The sequence below is a fragment of the Lissotriton vulgaris genome, chromosome 2_1 (assembly GCF_964263255.1).
Source record: "Lissotriton vulgaris chromosome 2_1, aLisVul1.2, whole genome shotgun sequence".
NCBI classification, from domain to species: domain Eukaryota; kingdom Metazoa; phylum Chordata; class Amphibia; order Caudata; family Salamandridae; genus Lissotriton; species Lissotriton vulgaris.
In genome coordinates, this window is record NC_141687.1 from 2,029,014,339 (window position 1) to 2,029,032,954 (window position 18,616).

The 18,616-nt window shown below is 47.1% G+C and overlaps 1 protein-coding gene across 1 annotated transcript in view; it reads left to right on the forward strand.

The window, feature by feature from the left end:
- Nucleotides 1-18,616, forward strand: part of LOC147733684 (nicotinamide riboside kinase 2-like) — a 77,898-nt gene that overhangs the window by 40,791 nt on the left and 18,491 nt on the right. Inside the window, exon 6 of the mRNA XM_086958263.1 lies at nt 6,100-6,206. Coding sequence (XP_086814389.1) covers nt 6,100-6,206 — 107 coding nt within the window. The remainder of the gene's footprint in view (nt 1-6,099; nt 6,207-18,616) is intronic.

Here is an 18,616-nt window from a genome sequence, read left to right on the forward strand (position 1 = left end):
GGAAAACTGCGCCCCTTTCAAGTATGCGCAAGGAAGGAGAAATGCTTCAATTTTGCCTTCCTTTTCAGATGTTGCACATGTGCTGCACTGTACAGCACACATACAAAGAGGGAAAAGGTTTGAAGTGAGTCTCAGCAAAGTATTTTATACTGGAAGGGTATCCTTTCAGTACAAAACCTATGCTAGACTCACAGAGACACCCTTGCACCATGGCGCAAAGGTGTCTCCGTGGCACAGGGCAGCTGATTTCTGTGCTGGCGCTAGTGAGAGGGGAGGAGTGTGCCTTATTTGAGTAAATCTGGCGCTCTCCTCCATCCTCCTTTTCATGTAGCGCAGCACAGCATTTGTGGCTGCTGCAGTGCGCTACGTGAAAAGTTGGTAAATCTCCCCCTACATGTTTAGCTTCAGTGTTTAACTGCCCAAGTAACGCATTGTCACAGTTAATACGTAAATGCACTTCAAAGGAAATTAGTATACAAGTTCCCACAGACAGGTTTTGTGGTGCACTAATGTGTCAAACATCAGTGATCTATGTTTGACCCATAGTCATAGGATCAACTCCTGGTGGGTATACTTGATCTTTCATGCGTTTGAGGTCGATAAAATAAGTTCTATTGAGGTGGGTAGTATTAAACATCTGGATCTGGTACATGGCAAAATACACTCAGCGTGAAGGTAAACTGGGTTCACTGATAGAATATCGATTCCCAAAATATCCCCATCACAAATATCGATGCAAAAATATTGATGCCAAAAATATCAATATCCTATTTTTAAAATTGTAAGTACAAAAATATCGAAACTAAAATATTGATGTAAAAAATATAGATGTACAGAATATCGATTTTTTTATTTAAATTAAAATACATGTTAAATATATTAAATAATAAATTAACTTAAAAACTGTTTTAGATTTAATATACAGTTTAACAAATATAATAAAATAAATGTAATAAAAAATATTTAAACATACATATATAAAATGTAATATATCCACATATATATATATATTTCCTTTAAAATAATTATTAAACTATTCATTTTAATAATTTTATAAATTTATAAAAATTTCAAAATACATTTATATATTTACATACACTTATAACATAAAATCTAATAAAAAATGTATATTAATTAAAAATATTTAATAGTCTTCCAATTTAAATTTTGCACTCCATTGAGTGCAACAGGAGGGAAAGTGTTGATAGCGGAGGGGTAAAAATGACTATTCCCATTCCAGTGAGTGCAACAGTAGGGAAAGTGTTGGATAGTGGAGATGTAAAAATTACTATTCCCATTCCAGTGGGTGCAACAGTAGGGAAAGTGTTCGATAGCAGAGGGGTAAAACTTAAGATTCCCACTCCAGTAAGTACAATAGTAAAGAAAATGTTGGATAGCGGAGAGCTAATAATTACTATTCCAACTCCAGTCAGTGCAACAGTAGGGAAAGTGTTGGATAGCGGAGGGGTAAAACTTTGGGGCCGATTCCGGTTCCGGTTGGAAGGGCTTAGAACCGTGTTATTTCGCTACATCGGAGTACTCCCTGGGGGCAGTGTGCAGTGTCGAGAAGAGTTAGGGCATTTGCACCTGTGTGCTACATGCCCTGGTGGTGAAGGGCATCGGATGGTATGTTCGATACAGTATAGTCTACTTCTCACATTGGATTGAAAAGATGGATCTGGGGAACGGCTATTGAGCTGTATTTTCTATAGGCAGAAGAGTAGCAGTATAGTGTTTGATATCAATTAAGTAGTAATGTCAAATTCCCTCAGGTGGTGCGAGTGAATTCTACATTTCTAACGTTAAAATCCCACTTTAGGAAAGTAGGCCTTCCTCTCTTGTGGCTGTGTGTTTTTGTCAATATATTTACAATCCACATCTGGGTGCAGGGGGGACAGATTTATCTGTTTATTCCTGCTAAGATGGCCATAAACAAGGGGCTCAAAGGAAAATGTAGACCTCTGATTCTGAGGAGCCGTCCTGGGACGGATAGTTGGGGGTAGAATTGGCACCTGTATTCCAAGGGGGAGGGTCTTGGCCCCACTAAAGATTTTGATTAAGCCTCCCGGGGTAGAATGACAAACAAGACAACATTTAGAGAGGGCCAGTGCATTTCATAAGTGGTCGATTGTACTGATCTCATCTTCAAAGTATAACTACTGGGGCTCTGCCCTTAGGAGTTAGACACACTTGTGGGAGGGGAACCATACTACGCTGGTTCGATGCTGGGACATTGACAAGAGGAACAATTGTTGCAGGAGGGACTGCAACTGGATTATTCGCAGACTTGTGGTGGCCTAGGGCTTGACATGCTTTAGGAAGGGAACCATCATTTGGTGTTTTTTGCCTGGATGTTGCTGGCTTGCGGCTAATATTGGGTCCATAAGCACTCTTCAAGGGCCGGTTGGCTGGCCTTCTGTCCAGAGAGATCCAAGTGACAGAAAGGATCTCTCCGTTTCCACAAGATCATTAGGACCGCACAGGGTGCAGAAGAAACAAGTGGAAGTGATCATCGATTGGGACAAGGAACGTCCAGATGTGTGCAATAATCACACTGTGCAGAGGAGTGTGCTCGTAACAATCAGAATCCCACCTGGGGATGCTGTAGCATGAGGAATTCAAGGAGTACGGGCAAGTTTGCTGAGTCCAATGGACCAAAGCTTACAACTAGAAACCTTTGCTAGCTCGCATTCCATTGCGGGTGCGTTTGAGGGGTGTTGGGGGAAGTTTGCGGAATCTGTAGGAACTGTACTGACAGTCTAAACGGTCTCTGACCACCAAAGCGGGAGAGCGACAGTGCCAGACATCGCGACCTCAGTCTGAGGTTGCTGGCTTCCTCTTCCTGGACCCACACCACAAGATACTCTGTTGTTGAAAATACTGTAACTGGACCCGAAGGGTTTTGTTGCCTTGTGTGCACTCATGGCTGGCAGACTTGAGCAACTGCAGCTCGCACCTCAGCCAGAGGGGGAAACAATTCTCCAAATTGGAAGCGCATGCGCTTCTGGTGTCACAATCTTTTGCCTGGGGGGGTGTAGAGAGTGATCCTGCATTCATGAAGGTGCCGCTGGGTGCCTGAGGACCTACTCCGGATGGAGGGGAACACGGAGCTGCTTCCTTCTTCTTTAAGTGGTCTTGACAATCTGATCAAAGTGTCACTACTGGGTGCAACATGTATCTTTGGCTGGTGTAGTTTGAGTGGCTGAGGGGCTGGGTCATGAGGCGTAGTCAAATCCTATGATTTCTTGACCCTTACAACCGTATGGGGTATGTGATATTGGGAATGTCGTATTTTATGCTAATGTGTTAGCGGGAAAGTGGAATACCTCTGAACAGCCTGCATATGTGTTTACTGTCCCTTTTGATGTGGGAGGGATTACTTTGATTGTGAACACCTCAGAGAAGTACGCACATTGGTTTATGTTGCTTACGAGGCTGAGGGGATAACATGGCAAGTGAATACCTATGATTAGTACATATATGTTCATACCGTACTGCTGCTTATGGAAAAGTTTGAGAATTGCATATAACTTTAACATATATATCCAATGTGTATGTTGTTTTGTTTTCTCTGTCTGTAACATACAATGTGGAGTCTTTTTGTAGCTTACACGGTGTGTTGCAAGGGTGAAATGTGTGCCAGCACTTTCCACTTTGACCCTGAGGCTAAGCCTATCCGCTCTTTGCCAAGCTACCTAACAGTGAGCACAGGTTATAGGACAAGTGTATCATACTCATCCTATCTAAGACGGCGGATTCTGGTCTAACAAACAATATATATATATTTTACTGAATGACACTGCATCTATTTTTCTCAAACTGTTCTACAGGGCTCTCCATATACCCCTTAACTATGTATATCGGCAGGAGGTTGTTATAGTTAGGACCTAGTTTCCATAGGAGAAAACAATGTTTTTTACCTACCTATATCTTTAACAGTTCGAAAAAAATTAACAAAATTTTGCCCAAAAAGTGTGCCAGTTATTCTTGTACTTGGAAGGTTTTGGGGTGATCTGTCAAGTAGACACCAAGAAAAAGTGGGGGCCAAAAAAAGTATATTCCAATGTTAATTCCTGTAGGGAACTACAGCCTAAACTGTTGAACGGAATTACACCAAACTTTGCAGAAATCTAGCTCTTGGTCCAGAAAGAGTGCTTTTGGTTATTTGGTGTCAATCTGTTCAGTAGTTTTGGAGAAATTAAAAAAAACTAATTTGTGTATGTAGGGACGGGAATCCTCAGAGGAACCGACAATCCTATGCTGAAATGTGATTGGCTGCAAACACTTCGGCCAGGAAGTATTGGCTGCCATCTTGGGTCTCCGCTTTAGCTGAGTCTCACAAGAAAGTTTTTTTTTAAAAAGAGAAGGGGGCAGGTTAGGAATACCCTGACCCCCTAGGCCTTCTAGGGGAGGGCAAAACGTTTTATTTAGTAATTTTATTTTGGTGGGAGTCATGCTGTTTTGCTGCTCCCACCGAAAAAAAATCATGGCCAATCACGCTTCTTTACACTTTAGCCCCCGGGTGGGCCAGGTCCCGGGAGCATGTGGGCTCATAGATAATTTAAAGAAGGGGGGAGTACAGGGACCCCCTGAGTCTTATTTAGACACGGGGACCATCACCGCCCAGGGCTAAAAAACATCCACAAGTAAGTCCCCCACGGCAGAATAGCTCAGACCTAGTCGGAAACCCCAACCCCTTTCTCAACCACATGCAAAGGGGCCTCCTGGCGCCCTAATGGTTGGAGAAAGAAGTCTCGGTGAGAGTGCTCCGGTAAACTGCTCTGCTGGCAGCTGGCCTAGTTTTTGCCAAACTCTGCATTCCACGTGGAGCGCAGTGGTAAAACTCTGCAAAAACTGCTGGTGGAGCAGAGTTTACCGCCCACCCCAATGAGAAGCTCATACACCCACTCACAGAACCACTGAGACACTCATATACCTATTTACAGCCCGCTCATTATCTCACACCCACTTACAAACCTATTCAAACACTCATACACCAACTGAGACACTCATGCTCTCTCTAACACACCTATTGTCAAAGGTTATTGGTTACAGTTACGAAATGAAGTTTAAATAAACCTTACAAATTTCCTTAAAAATTCTAAAATTCACTCAGAAAACCAATGGTTATAGGGACTTTATAGTTCGGAAATAGAATTTAAAAAACATTGAAATTCACTGAAAAAAACAAAGGTTACAGGGACGTTATAGTTAGGAAATAGAATTTAAAAAACCTTAGAAATGTAATGAAAAAAACAGAGGTTACAGGGACTTTATAGTTAGGCTTAGATTTCACTCGCACAAAACCTGTGAAATTCAGCAGTAATAGTTACATGAGCTAACTTTAACTTACACCCCCGCAATGCCCTGCTTAATGGCCTCAGATATTACATCATTTATGACGTGGTCAGTGACATAAATCATGACATCTCAAATTACATCACTGTCTTTTTCAGTGTGTGTGTGTGTGTGTGTGTGTGTGTGTGTGTGTGTGTGTAAATATATATAAATATATATATATATATATATATATATATATATATATATATATATATATATATATATATATATATATATATATATATATATATATATATATATATATATATATATATATATATATATATATATATATATATATATATATATATATATATATATATATATATATATGGTTAAGGGGTATAGGGAGAGCCTTGTAGAATACTTTGAGAAAATTGGATGCAAGGTTGTTCACTAATAAATGTTTCCAAGAAAAAAGCTCCATATTTGTATTGACTTAGGCACTATTGTGAATTTCTAAAGTGTTACATGGGGGCGCCTTATTAGGTGGATTTCAATTAAGGTATCTGATGGAATGATATTGAAGTTGAAATGGAAGCCTCTACAGTTGGTGTTTCGCGGTTTATGGACTTTGCTGTAATATTCTGAATGAGGGTAGAAAGAGAAATCCAGGCAGGAGTAACATCAGCTATCTACTTCTTCTTGCTTTGCTAATAACCATGAAACCACCTTTCTCACCAATAGTAAATACCCAGCTTTCTCCACATTGATTTATTTGATTAGACTGCTTACTTTATTTTGTTTGTTTGTCCTTAGTTCAAGAAACTACACTGTTCCTGATCCACCCGGACTATTTGATGGTCACGTCTGGCCGATGTATATTAAACACAGTAACATAATGGACAATCTCCAGATAGATGTGGGTGAGTAGAAAGGAATTTAATGGTTTGGTCAAATAAAAAACATAAATCTAAATATTAATGTTTTTTAAACTGAGAATGCAAATGGTCTAAATGCTCTAAATGTCACTTGTACTGATGGTATCAAAAGGTAATACCCCTTACCTCATTTACATTTTAAAAATCCCTACACCTTAGTATAATACCATGGCAGACTTTACTAACAACACCTGAAACATGTCAGGGTTACAGAATAAAGAAAACACTGCAACTCATAAAAATAAAAAAAAGAAGCAGGTGATAAGCCATCCAAAAACATAGATGGCTAAAAACAGCTCTCTGTTACCCTAAAAACACCCTTTACCTCAAGCTGTGGCAGTGATGTACAACAAATTGCATACATTCTAGAAAACCTGTCTAATCTTGCATCATCTTCACCCATCCAATAGAACCAGAACGCCTATGTTCATGCATTAGAGCTTACATCTGTAGGACTTATTAAGAATGTCGCCCACAACAAGAAGGTTCTTGTGTACTAAACATCACCAACAACAACTCAACATAATCAAAAAAATTATCATCACATTTTGCTAGTCTAAATTGTTCTCTTCCAAACAACTATTAACCATTAGACTATTACCACCAACTTTTTCAATATACACATCGGAAGAAACTGTAGCCCATATTATCTCAAGAAATCACAAAACCTCTGACTTTTAAAGCATCTTTTAAGTGTGCCTTCACTGGCAGTTGTTTGCCTTCTGATTGCCTTTGTTACACACCATTTCCTCTCTTCACTAGAGAGAGCAAATTCTGGTAGTTACACTGAGAAAACTGTCTAAATAAGAAACAATAATTAACTGCAGTCCACATACTTCAGGCTCTGAGCACTGGTAGTTGAGGTGACCTGATGCTGGCAGTACTATGTTAGCGGATGTGATGGGTTCCCCTTTTTTAGGTTTCGCCTGCATAGCGCTTGCGCTTGTGAAATCGATTGTTTTTAATATATAGATCAAACGTTTCAGGTCTCATAAGCTAACAATACATCTACGACCCTAACTCTGACCTCGGGGGTTCCACAGGGATCTATATTGAGTCCCCTACTTTTTAACATTTACCTTTGCCCCTCAAAGAAAGTAATAGAAAAGTCTAGCCTCACCATATTTTCACATGCAGATGACTCCCAGATTATTTTTTCACTATATGATGCCCATAATCAAGATCCTTCCCCACTCAGGTATGTTGCTGTGTCTGCAGTTTGCCCTAGCATCTCTGCTTACTGTCTGCCTCGAGCACCAGGAGACCCTTTTGGGTGGCTGCACACTCTATAAGCTTCTTAAATAAACACATATACATCTTAGAAGGGGCTTACATCCTGCCCTTTCACTTTCCTAACCTTTCATTGGTTCCTGTGTCTGCCACTTACTTTTCCTCCATTTCTATTGGTGGTAGCATATGTTCTGCATTTACCAATGCTTATTCCTCCTATTGCTTCTCTTATCAGTTTCCCATCAGCAAAGTACTGTATCTATCCACTTTTGGGGAACTATTTTCTTATGGTTTTACCTGCACAGTTCTTTAACTTTAAGTGATCACACACAAACACTCGATATAAGTGATGCACGGAAACACTGCAGTGGTCTCAACGCACAGCTTTTTTCCGCTGTGAAGACCCTCTGACTTAACATTTATTGTTTTCGCTGCTCTGGGCACAATCATATTTGAGTGCTTGCAGGCAAGTGTGTAATCAGTAGTCCAACTGAGGACGCAGAGACTTGAACTGGGATCCCCAGCTCTCGAGTCAGGAGCACTGACCCCTGCACCACACCCTGCTGCATGGGTCTCTAGCAACTTCAGAGACCCACCAGGACAAAAAGCAGAGCACTTTGGTTGCAGGATTCCCTGTCCTCTATGTCCTGTTATCACACAACAAGCTGTGACCGCAGCCAGCAGACTGCAGCTGCCTATTCCAGTGTGACGTTTTAGGCTGACTTGGTGCCTTTATAAATCATCCATGAAACATTGGAGCATATTCTCAAGGATTTATCGCCGAGTTATCAGCACTTTAGCGCAGCAAAAGTGGCGAAAGAATTATCGCCCCATTCTCAAGCTGGTGCAAACTGATTACATCGCCAGTTTTCCAGTGATAGGTGCAGCAAAAAACATCACCACGATGAGAGCGACAACTAAACCTTATTGATATGCAGATTAGGCGTTCCGGTGCAAAAACACACAAAAACACCACTTTACGAAATTCTCAACGACCAGCCAGATCTGTGATCCAAAAACAGGCGATATGGCGCGTTAGCAGCAGGTATTTAACACCTGCCTTTTACTGGTGTAAAGCAGGACGACTACCTGCAGTATGAAAGGTAGCCAAGCCCAGAGCCACATCTGAAGACCAACACATGTTGTCATGGAGACACTGATCATGCAGCTTGGAGACCCAAGAGGTCCACAACACCCAACGCCACCCCCCCAGGCCCACCCCCCGGACCACACCCCCCCGGACTACCACCAAGGCAACGCAGAACAGGACGGTGGACGTACCTAACACGCACCAGCCTCAGAGATTCAATGCCAGAGGAAGTCATTGTCTCAATACAGGCACAAAAGGACAACCCTCCTCCACATCCTGAGCCACATTGTACACAGGCTGACAATACCAACACAGCGGACAACCAACATCCCTCTTTAGACTAGGCTGCTGGCTGTGCTGCACCTGTTGACCCCTGGTACCTCCCAACCAACAACATCCAGAGTCGGAGGAGTCTCACGGCCAGCGGTATCAAACTTCCTCACACATGTCTTGGATGCATGTCCACAATAGCAACAGCGGGTCCCTGTATCCACACCACAACAATTCAAATTCGTAGTGTTCCTGTGCAACCAACCCCAACGGCAGCCATTGTTAGACGCCTCTGTGCCCCAGATCCAAGATTGTAGTAACTGAAATGGAGGTGCGCACTGTGATGAAGTCCAGTAGTCAACAGTAGTGCAAAAACAGTCCTTTATTACAATTACACAAATAAACAATACGAAAAGCACAGTCAATGCCCAACAGGGAACTTCAACAGGGCAACGTGTGAATTCAAGTAACTGCATAAGCTGCGGGAACTCCCCAATACAATTCCATTCTCCGAAAGTAAAGTCAGTATTCAGAAACTTGTTGGACAAAGGGTGACAATGGTCAAGCGTCCGTAGAGTCACAAACTCAATCTGGCACAGTGTATTGCACTTGGACAAACCGGAATGCTTACAGGTATGATCAATCCTGCACAAAAAGACCGTGAAGGTTACAACCACACAAACTTCTGTTATGGTCTCATTAGGCAGGATTTATCATACCTGTAAGCATCACGGTTTGTATTAGCTTGATACCCCTGCACTTCCCCCACACTGCGCAGGAACAGCTGGAGACCAAGCAAGGGAACCACGCCATAGCAGGCTTCCTGCATGTGTTGGGGGCAATTGACTGCACACATGTACTACTTGTGCCCCCTGCTGACACCGCACACAGTCACCGCAACAGAAACCACACACAGTCCATCAGTGTGCAGGCAAAAGTGGACCACCAGGGCCTGTTCACCAATGTCGTCGCAAACTTCCCAGGCAGAGTGCATGATTCCTACATCTTCCGCAAGCACCCCAGCCTTGCTCCCCAGACCGGTCCGCCGCCCAGCGATGACTGCCCGACCCTGCACACCCAGGCCTCAATACTCACCTGCTGCCACCGGCGTGTCTCCATGAGGGCCCACCACGTGCCGGTGCAACATCCTCAGCAGGATTCTGTGCCACAGGACCCCAGCGCACCCTGCTGCACCGCACCGCGGAGTCATGTCTGTGCTGCCTGCTGCCTTCGGCATACACTGCGGTTCAGCCGGACTCACAATTCAAATCGAATCATGATTGGCAGGACGGCGTATTGAGGCCTACACATCATCGCAGGTTGCTCAGCTCTGGTGGAACTAACTCAGCGCCACCAACTCTGTGCACTTTATGGTTGTGTCTCATGGTGCGGACGCCATCATGTCACCTCTGGCAGTGGGATATGTGATGTGGTAGGGCCCTAGGCCTTCATGCATAAATAATGACCACCCAGACACACTCTGATAGATAGTGGAAATGGCCTCGAGCAAGTGCACCCGTTTTGTTGGCAGGGTCACATGTCCTGTGATGCCGGTGCTGGATGGGTGTGGTGTGGGTGTCAACCAGCCCTCAGGAAGTGGCTGTGGCATGCTAACAACTAGACCTGTGATCAGCAGATCACTATAGGGAATATCTGGGACATGTAGCGTTGTCGTCCCCCCTATTAGCATAAGCGGAGTGGGATGGCCTGGCGTATGCCAGTCCAGCGTAGGAGTGTGAACAATGACCCCGGGGCTCTGGGCATGGTTCCGTTCTGGGCTGGACAAGGAAGTAACTAAAGCGTGTGTCTCTGTTGTAGTGTTGGCTACCCCCAGACCGCAATCAGTAATGTTGCACCCTGTGACTCAAGTCCCACAACATGAGCAACATGGACGTAAGGGGGAATCACTGACCCTACATTCATCCATACTTTCACACTTGAATGATCATATACATGACACATCTGTGTGAATTTGAATATTTAATGCACATTCAGTGGAGTGTTGTAGCTGGAGCAGTAAAGGGCCATGCAAGCCCCACTGTACATTGCTGCCCCGTTGAGGGCTAGCCAGAGTCCTTTAGGGAATAACAAGTTCATCGGAAGAGGAAGAGTTCAGTCCGCAGTCTGATTGCTGTGTCATTGGTAACCAAACAGAATATGGCAGTCGAGGTCCAAGGCGAGCGTCGCAGAGTATATCGGGGGACAGTGGAAGGTGATGATGAAGAGGGCAGAACCAAGCAGAAACAGGCCATATGGTGGAGATGAATGCTACTGCGTCCTTCTTACCACTGAGGCAGAATCTTCTGCATCTTCGTCCTCTGATGTATCATGTGCCTCACATGTGGGTGGTGTTGTTTTGTGGAGGTGAGGTGGAATGTCTGCCGCACTGTGTGGCACTGCTTAGATGTGAGTCTCTTGCTCACTGCACCATCAGGATTCAAGCAAGCCGGGCCGAAGACGGCTGTAATACCAGAAACCGGTCCCCGGAAGCTTGTTTCCTTTCCAGTAAAATAATTGGCTTGGTAGTTTGGTCTGCCCTGTTCCCATGATGCACTGGGCCAGGGACAGACTAATTTGCATGTAGCCAGGTTCTGAGCTGGGATGATGCAGTGAGCTAAAAAACGGTGATGGATCAAGCCCTGATCTTTGGACTGGGTAGGAGTGGTCTGCTTAATTCAGATACTCTGTCCATCACCACCCCCTTTTCTGAATCGTTTTGTCCACCATAAGCGTGGAAGGGTATGCTCAGATGTGAGTCCCTTGCTCACTGCACCATCAGGATTCAAGCAAGCCGGGCCGAAGACGGCTGTAATGCCAGAAACCGGTCCCTGGAAGCTTGTTTCCTTTCCAGTAAAAGAATTGGCTTGGTAGTTTGGTCTGCCCTGTTCCCATGATGCACTGGGCCAGGGACAGACTAATTTGCATGTAGCCAAGTTCTGAGCTGGGATGGTGCAGTGAGCTAAAAAACGGTCATGGATCAAGCCATGATCTTTGGACTGGGTAGGAGTGGTCTGCTTAATTCAGATACTCTGTCCATCACCACCCCCTTTTCTGAATCGTTTTGTCCACCATAAGCGTGGAAGGGTATGCTCAGATGTGAGTCCCTTGCTCACTGCACCATTAGGATTCAAGCAAGCCGGGCCGAAGACGGCTGTAATGCCAGAAACTGGTCCCCGGAAGCTTGTTTCTTTTCCAGTAAAAGAATTGGCTTGGTAGTTTGGTCTGCCCTGTTCCCTTGATGCACTGGGCCAGGGACAGACTAATTTGCATGTAGCCAGGTTCTGAGCTGGGATGGTGCAGTGAGCTAAAAAACGGTGATGGATCAAGCCCTGATCTTTGAACTGGGTAGGAGTGGTCTGCTTAATTCAGATACTCTGTCCATCACCACCCCCTTTTCTGAATCGTTTTGTCCACCATAAGCGTGGAAGGGTATGCTCAGATGTGAGTCCCTTGCTCACTGCACCATCAGGATTCAAGCAAGCCGGGCCGAAGACGGCTGTAATGCCAGAAACGGGTCCCCGGAAGCTTGTTTCCTTTCCAGTAAAAGAATTGGCTTGGTAGTTTGGTCTGCCCTGTTCCCATGATGCACTGGGCCAGGGACAGACTAATTTGCATGTAGCCAGGTTCTGAGCTGGGATGGTGCAGTGAGCTAAAAAACGGTGATGGATCAAGCCCTGATTTTTGGGCTGGGTAGGAGTGGTCTGATTAATTCAGATACTCTGTCCATCACCACCCCCTTTTCTGAATCGTTTTGTCCACCATAAGCGTGGAAGAGTATGCTCAGATGTGAGTCCCTTGCTCACTGCACCATCAGGATTCAAGCAAGCCGGGCCGAAGACGGCTGTAATGCCAGAAACCGGTCCCCGGAAGCTTGTTTCCTTTCCAGTAAAAGAATTGACTTGGTAGTGTGGTCTGCCCTGTTCCCATGATGCACTGGGCCAGGGACAGACTAATTTGCATGTAGCCAGGTTCTGAGCTGGGATGGTGCAGTGAGCTAAAAAACTGTGATGGATCAAGCCCTGATCTTTGGACTGGGTAAATGTAAATGTGTAAATGTATAGGCATTTATATAGCGCACTACTTACCCGGAGGGTCCCAAGGCGCTTCGACCGCTGCGAAACCCTTCCTGGCTTCCCTGAGAGATGGTCCCTTAATGGGTATCTCCAGGGTGAGACCAGGCATCCCCGGCGGTCTGGTGGGGCCGTTAGTGAAGATGAGGCAAGCTAATGCCCAGAGTTGCCGAGTGTGATCGCTGATCAGAGTGGGCACCGGTCTGCTTAATTCAGATACTCTGTCCATCACCACCCCCTTTTCTGAATCGTTTTGTCCACCATAAGCGTGGAAGGGTATGCTCAGATGTGAGTCCCTTGCTCACTGCACCATCAGGATTCAAGCAAGCCAGGCCGAAGACGACTGTAATGCCAGAGACCAGTCCCCGGAAGCTTGTTTCCTTTCCAGTAAAAGAATTGGCTTGGTAGTTTGGTCTGCCCTGTTCCCATGATGCACTGGGCCAGGGACAGACTAATTTCCATGTAGCCAAGTTCTGAGCTGGGATGGTGCAGTGAGCTAAAAAACGGTGATGGATCAAGCCCTGATCTTTGAACTGGGTAGGAGTGGTCTGCTTAATTCAGATACTCTGTCCATCACCACCCCCTTTTCTGAATCGTTTTGTCCACCATAAGCGTGGGAGGGTATGCTCAGATGTGAGTCCCTTGCTCACGGCACCATCAGGATTCAAGCAAGCCGGGCCGAAGACGGCTGTAATGCCAGAAACCGGTCCCCGGAAGCTTGTTTCCTTTCCAGTAAAGAATTGGCTTGGTAGTTTGGTCTGCCCTGTTCCCATGATGCACTGGGCCAGGGACAGACTAATTTGCATGTAGCCAGGTTCTGAGCTGGGATGGTGCAGTGAGATAAAAAACTGTGATGGATCAATCCCTGATCTTTGGACTGGGAAGTAGTGGTCTGCTTTATTCAGATACTCTGTCCTTCACCACCCCCTTTTCTGAATCGTTTTGTCCACCATAAGCGTGGAAGGGTATGCTCAGATGTGAGTCCCTTGCTCACTGCACCATCAGGATTCAAGCAAGCTGGGCCGAAGACGGATGTAATGCCAGAAACCGGTCCCCGGAAGCTTGTTTCCTTTCCAGTAAAAGCATTGGCTTGGTAGTTTGGTCTGTCCTGTTCCCATGATGCACTGGGCCAGGGACAGACTAATTTGCATGTAGCCAGGTTCTGAGCTGGGATGGTGCCGAGAGCTAAAAAACGGTGATGGATCAAGCCCTGATCTTTGGACTGGGTAGGAGTGGTCTGCTTAATTCAGATACTCTGTCCATCACCACCCCCTTTTCTGAATCACTGACACTTCAGGGCACAGAGATGTGGATGGAGTGGTAGCAGCAGCATTCATTCTCGCCATGCCTTGTGGAAATGCCAGGATGAGGGTCTGCAGGGCATGGAAGAACCCAGCTACCTTTTGCTGGTGTGCAGACGTTCTTTCCGCCTGCATCCGCTCCACGTTCTCCATGTGCCCCAACTCCCGGCTGACATTGCTGGAGCCACTCTGACTAGACAATTGTTCTTGTCTCCAAGTCAGGACTCCAGTGACGTCAGCCATGGATCTTTGGAGAGCATGGAGCAGACTGTAGGTGTCCGTTAGGGACTGTGAGTGGTCCCTGATGGGACTTAGACACCCATGTATGGCATCTAGTTTGGATGCCATGAGGTCGAACCCCATCCGCACCTATTCAGCCATCTTCTCCTCGCACCCTAACACATGGCGTTGGAAGTCCATGCATTGTTCGTGAGGGTCCTGGGAGACAGCAGTGGTGGTGGGTGATTCCTTCTGTGTGGTCTGTGCAGGGGGTGGGGTCTCCTCGATGCAGCTGGGCTGCCCTGCTCCTGGAGGTTGGGTGCCGAAGCTGTCCATGAGCTCTTGAAGGGCATCGGTGTCGAAGGTGCGGAGGTCTCCTTCGTCATCAGGGAAGAGTTGTTGTGTCTGCTCTGCAGGAGGCATTGATTCTCCCTCTGCAATGTGAAGGGGAGATGCAGTTTAACATTGTGTTCACATGTATGTAGACGCATTGTACATGTTTACATGCAGACTGCATGACAGTGTACATTGTGACTGTTTGGGATGAGCTGCCTATTTGATGCGTGACCGTGGACATTTCATTCACCTTGTCCACAATGGACAGCCATATTCCATTTTTTGTTGCCAATGACACAGTGGGGGTGAAGAACAGTAGTTGATGGTGTTCTTCGACCCTCGGTCTAGGTCCACTCTCTCCTCGCAGCTCTGCTGTGCCGTCCAGACCCCAACCTCCTCCTTGGGCGGTTCGAGGCTGCTGTCCGTTCCTGCGCCTGCTGCCCGATCTAACTGGGACCAGACTGCAACCACCATAACTTTTCTCATACGTTTTTTCTTCTTAATTTTTCACTCTTGTGCCCATCTGTATCTTGCTCTAATTCCACTACTGTTTTTATTTTCTCGTGCCTGCCTGTTCCTTTTGCCACTGCTGCCCCTGCAGCCCCTAGCCCCCGGAATTCCACCCGGGAATTCCCTGGAATTCCCCCGCTCCCGCCTCCCAGCCTCTCCTCCCTCCCACCTCCCCTACTTATTGAAAGCCCTTCTGCGCCTGTCCGTGACCCGACTACAGCCAGGAACCCTGGACCTCCCACTACCCATCGCTACAATACCACCACCCTCCTCGTACTCAACCCTGGAAGACTTAGAGAATGCCAACATGCCTCGCCGAACACGACCCAAGGCCAGTTCTCCTGCCTCCAACACCGCCGACACCAGCATCGGTGACACCCTAAAATGCATCCTCCTCAAAGTAGGCTTCGTACATAAACACGCCATGGAAATATGGAACCTACTCGACTCTCTCTCGCCAGACATCGCTTTTTTCACAGAGACCTGGACCAACGCATTCTCCACCCCCGACATCAGCACTGCCATCCCAAACGGAAAACATGATCCAGAGGAAAGACCAACCCAACCACCCAGGAGGGGGCCTCGCCGTCGCCCACAAGAGGACCTGCTGCCTCACCACCTCCTGCAAAACCTTCCCCTCCGCCGAACGCATGCACTTCCAGATCCAGACAACCCCCAAAGCCACACTCCAAGGAACTCTCGTCTACAGACCCCCCGGCTCCCGAACACCATTCGCCACCACCAACTTCATCGCACCCTACGCCATCACCTCAACAAACTGCATACTCATTGGAAACCTGAACTTCCACCTCGACAACCCCAGGGACCCAAACTCCACTATCCTTCGTGACAACCTCGCCAGCATCGTACTTAAACAACTTGTCAACACACCTACCCACAGAACAGGACACACCCTTGACCCCATCTTTGCGGCAGGAAAAAGCTTCAAATTCAGCCACACAATGCAGCCGCCATGGACCGACCGCAGCTGCGTACACTTTGCCATCAACAAACCCAAGGCACCCAAACCAGGCCCACGCCCACCATGAAGGTACTGGTGCAAGGTTACAGACAAGCAACTTAACTCTGCCCTCACCCGAGACAACCACACCTGGTCACCCGATGCAAACGTCGCAGCCAGAGAACTCCACACATGGATCTCCGACTGTGCAGACAAGCTCACCCTGCTACGCAACCCTGACAGTCAACGCCCCAAGAAAGCCGCCTGGTTCACCACCGCTCTCCAAGAAGCCAGACACATCTGCAGACGCCTGGAGAAGAACTGTAGAAACACCAAGACAACCGAAAAACACACCACCTACAGGACCCCATGACGGACTACCACAACCAGATCAGAGCCACCAAGAGGAACTTGGCCAACTCCACCGATAAAATCTTGGCCAACTCCACCAACTTCAAGGAACTATTCAATGTCAATCAAGAATTCCCCAACCTGCGCTGCAAAGCCACAGATATCACCCCATCTCATGACCTCTGCGACAAGCTTGGAACCTATGTCCACCTCAGGATCAAAAATCTCTACGACAACTTCATTGACCATCCACCAGGTGCCACAGACATCCCCCTGCCCCCAGAAACACCAGCCAGCCCACCAACTGGACATCGATCACGGTCGAAGACAATTCCTTGACCTTGAAAAGCATCCACTCTGGGGCCCCCACCAACCCCTGCCCCCATCACATCTACCATAGAGCCGCAGCCACCATTGCACCTGAACTACAACGCACCATTAACGCCACCTTCAAAACAGGCACCTTCCCAGACGACTGGAAGCGCACAGAAGTCAGACCTTTGCTCAAGAAGCCCTCAGCTGACCCCACTGACCTCAAGAACTATCGGCCCATCTCGCTCCTGCCCCTTGTAGCCAAAGTTGCAGAGAAAACAGTCAACAGGAAACTGACACCATTCATTGAAGAGAACGCCATCCTCGACCCGTACCAATCCAGATTTCGAAGCAACCACAGCACAGAGACCACCCTACTCGCCGCCACAGTCGACATCAGCACCCTCCTGGACCAAGACCACTCTACAGCCCTCATCCTACGCGACCTATCAGCGGCCTTCGACAATGTCTCCCATTGCGTGCTAGTCGCTAGACTACGTGATACAGGCATACAAGGAACATCCCTGGACTGGATCCGATCATTCCTCACCGAAAGAAGCCAAAGGATCAGACACCAACTCTTCCTCTCCAACCCCACGAAAATCACTTGTGGAGTCCCACATGATTCATCCCTGAACCCCACCCTCTTCAACATCTGCATGGCCCCCCTCGCAGCCATCGTCTGACAACACAGCCTCAACATCGTATCCTACACTGATGACACCCAGCTCATCTTCTCCCTCACCAAAGACCCCACCACTGCCAAACACAACTTCCAGAAAGGAATGCAAGACGTCACAGTCTGGATGACCAACAGCTGCCTGAAGCTCAGCGCTGAGAAGACAGAAGTCCTCGACCTCTGTACCACCCCTTCTGCATGGGACAGCATCTGGTGGCCGACCGCTCTTGGAAGCCCACCTACCCCCGCAAACCAAGCCAAGAACCTCAGCATTGTACTCGACTCACTCACCATGAAGCGACAGGTCAAAGCCATCACATCCAGCTGCTTCAACACCCTCCGCAAGACCTTCAAGTGGATCCCCCCTGAGTCAAGGAAGACAGTCACCCACGCACTCATCACCAGCAGACTGGACAATGGAAACGCACTCTAAGCCGGCAGCAACAAGTCCCTACTCCCAAAACTCCAGACAATACAGAACACCACCGCCAGACTCGTCCTCGGCATCCCCCGACACGGAAAACACCAGTCAACAGCTACGAAGTCTCTACTGGCTCCCCGTGGAGAAAAGAGTCACTTTCAAAATCCTCACTCAAGCCTACAAATGCCTACACAACAACGGACCCAAATACCTGAACGACAGAATCAACTTCCACGTACCTCTGATCTTCCAACCTCGCACTGGCCGAAACCCCGTACATCCACAGAGCCAGAGCAGGCAGAAGATCCTTCTCTCACATTGCAGCCAAGACCTGGAATGAGGTATTGGCAGACATCAGACGCACCCCCTCCCTGAACACCTTCAGGAAGGCCCTCAAGACGTGGCTCTTCAGCTAAATAGATCTGCAGACCCTCCCACCCCCTCAGCGCCTTAAGAGACCCTCACAGGTGAGCAGCCCACTTACAGTTCCCTGATTGATTGATTGAGAATCCTGTTTTCCTGCGGACTGAATGTGCTTTCCTCTTCTTCTCCTCCATGCCCTTCCCTGACCCCGAGGTGCCAGGCTGGTCCTCCGTGGGGCTTGTGCGGTTCTGGTTGTCCTCTGTACTTGCTCCGGCTACCTCC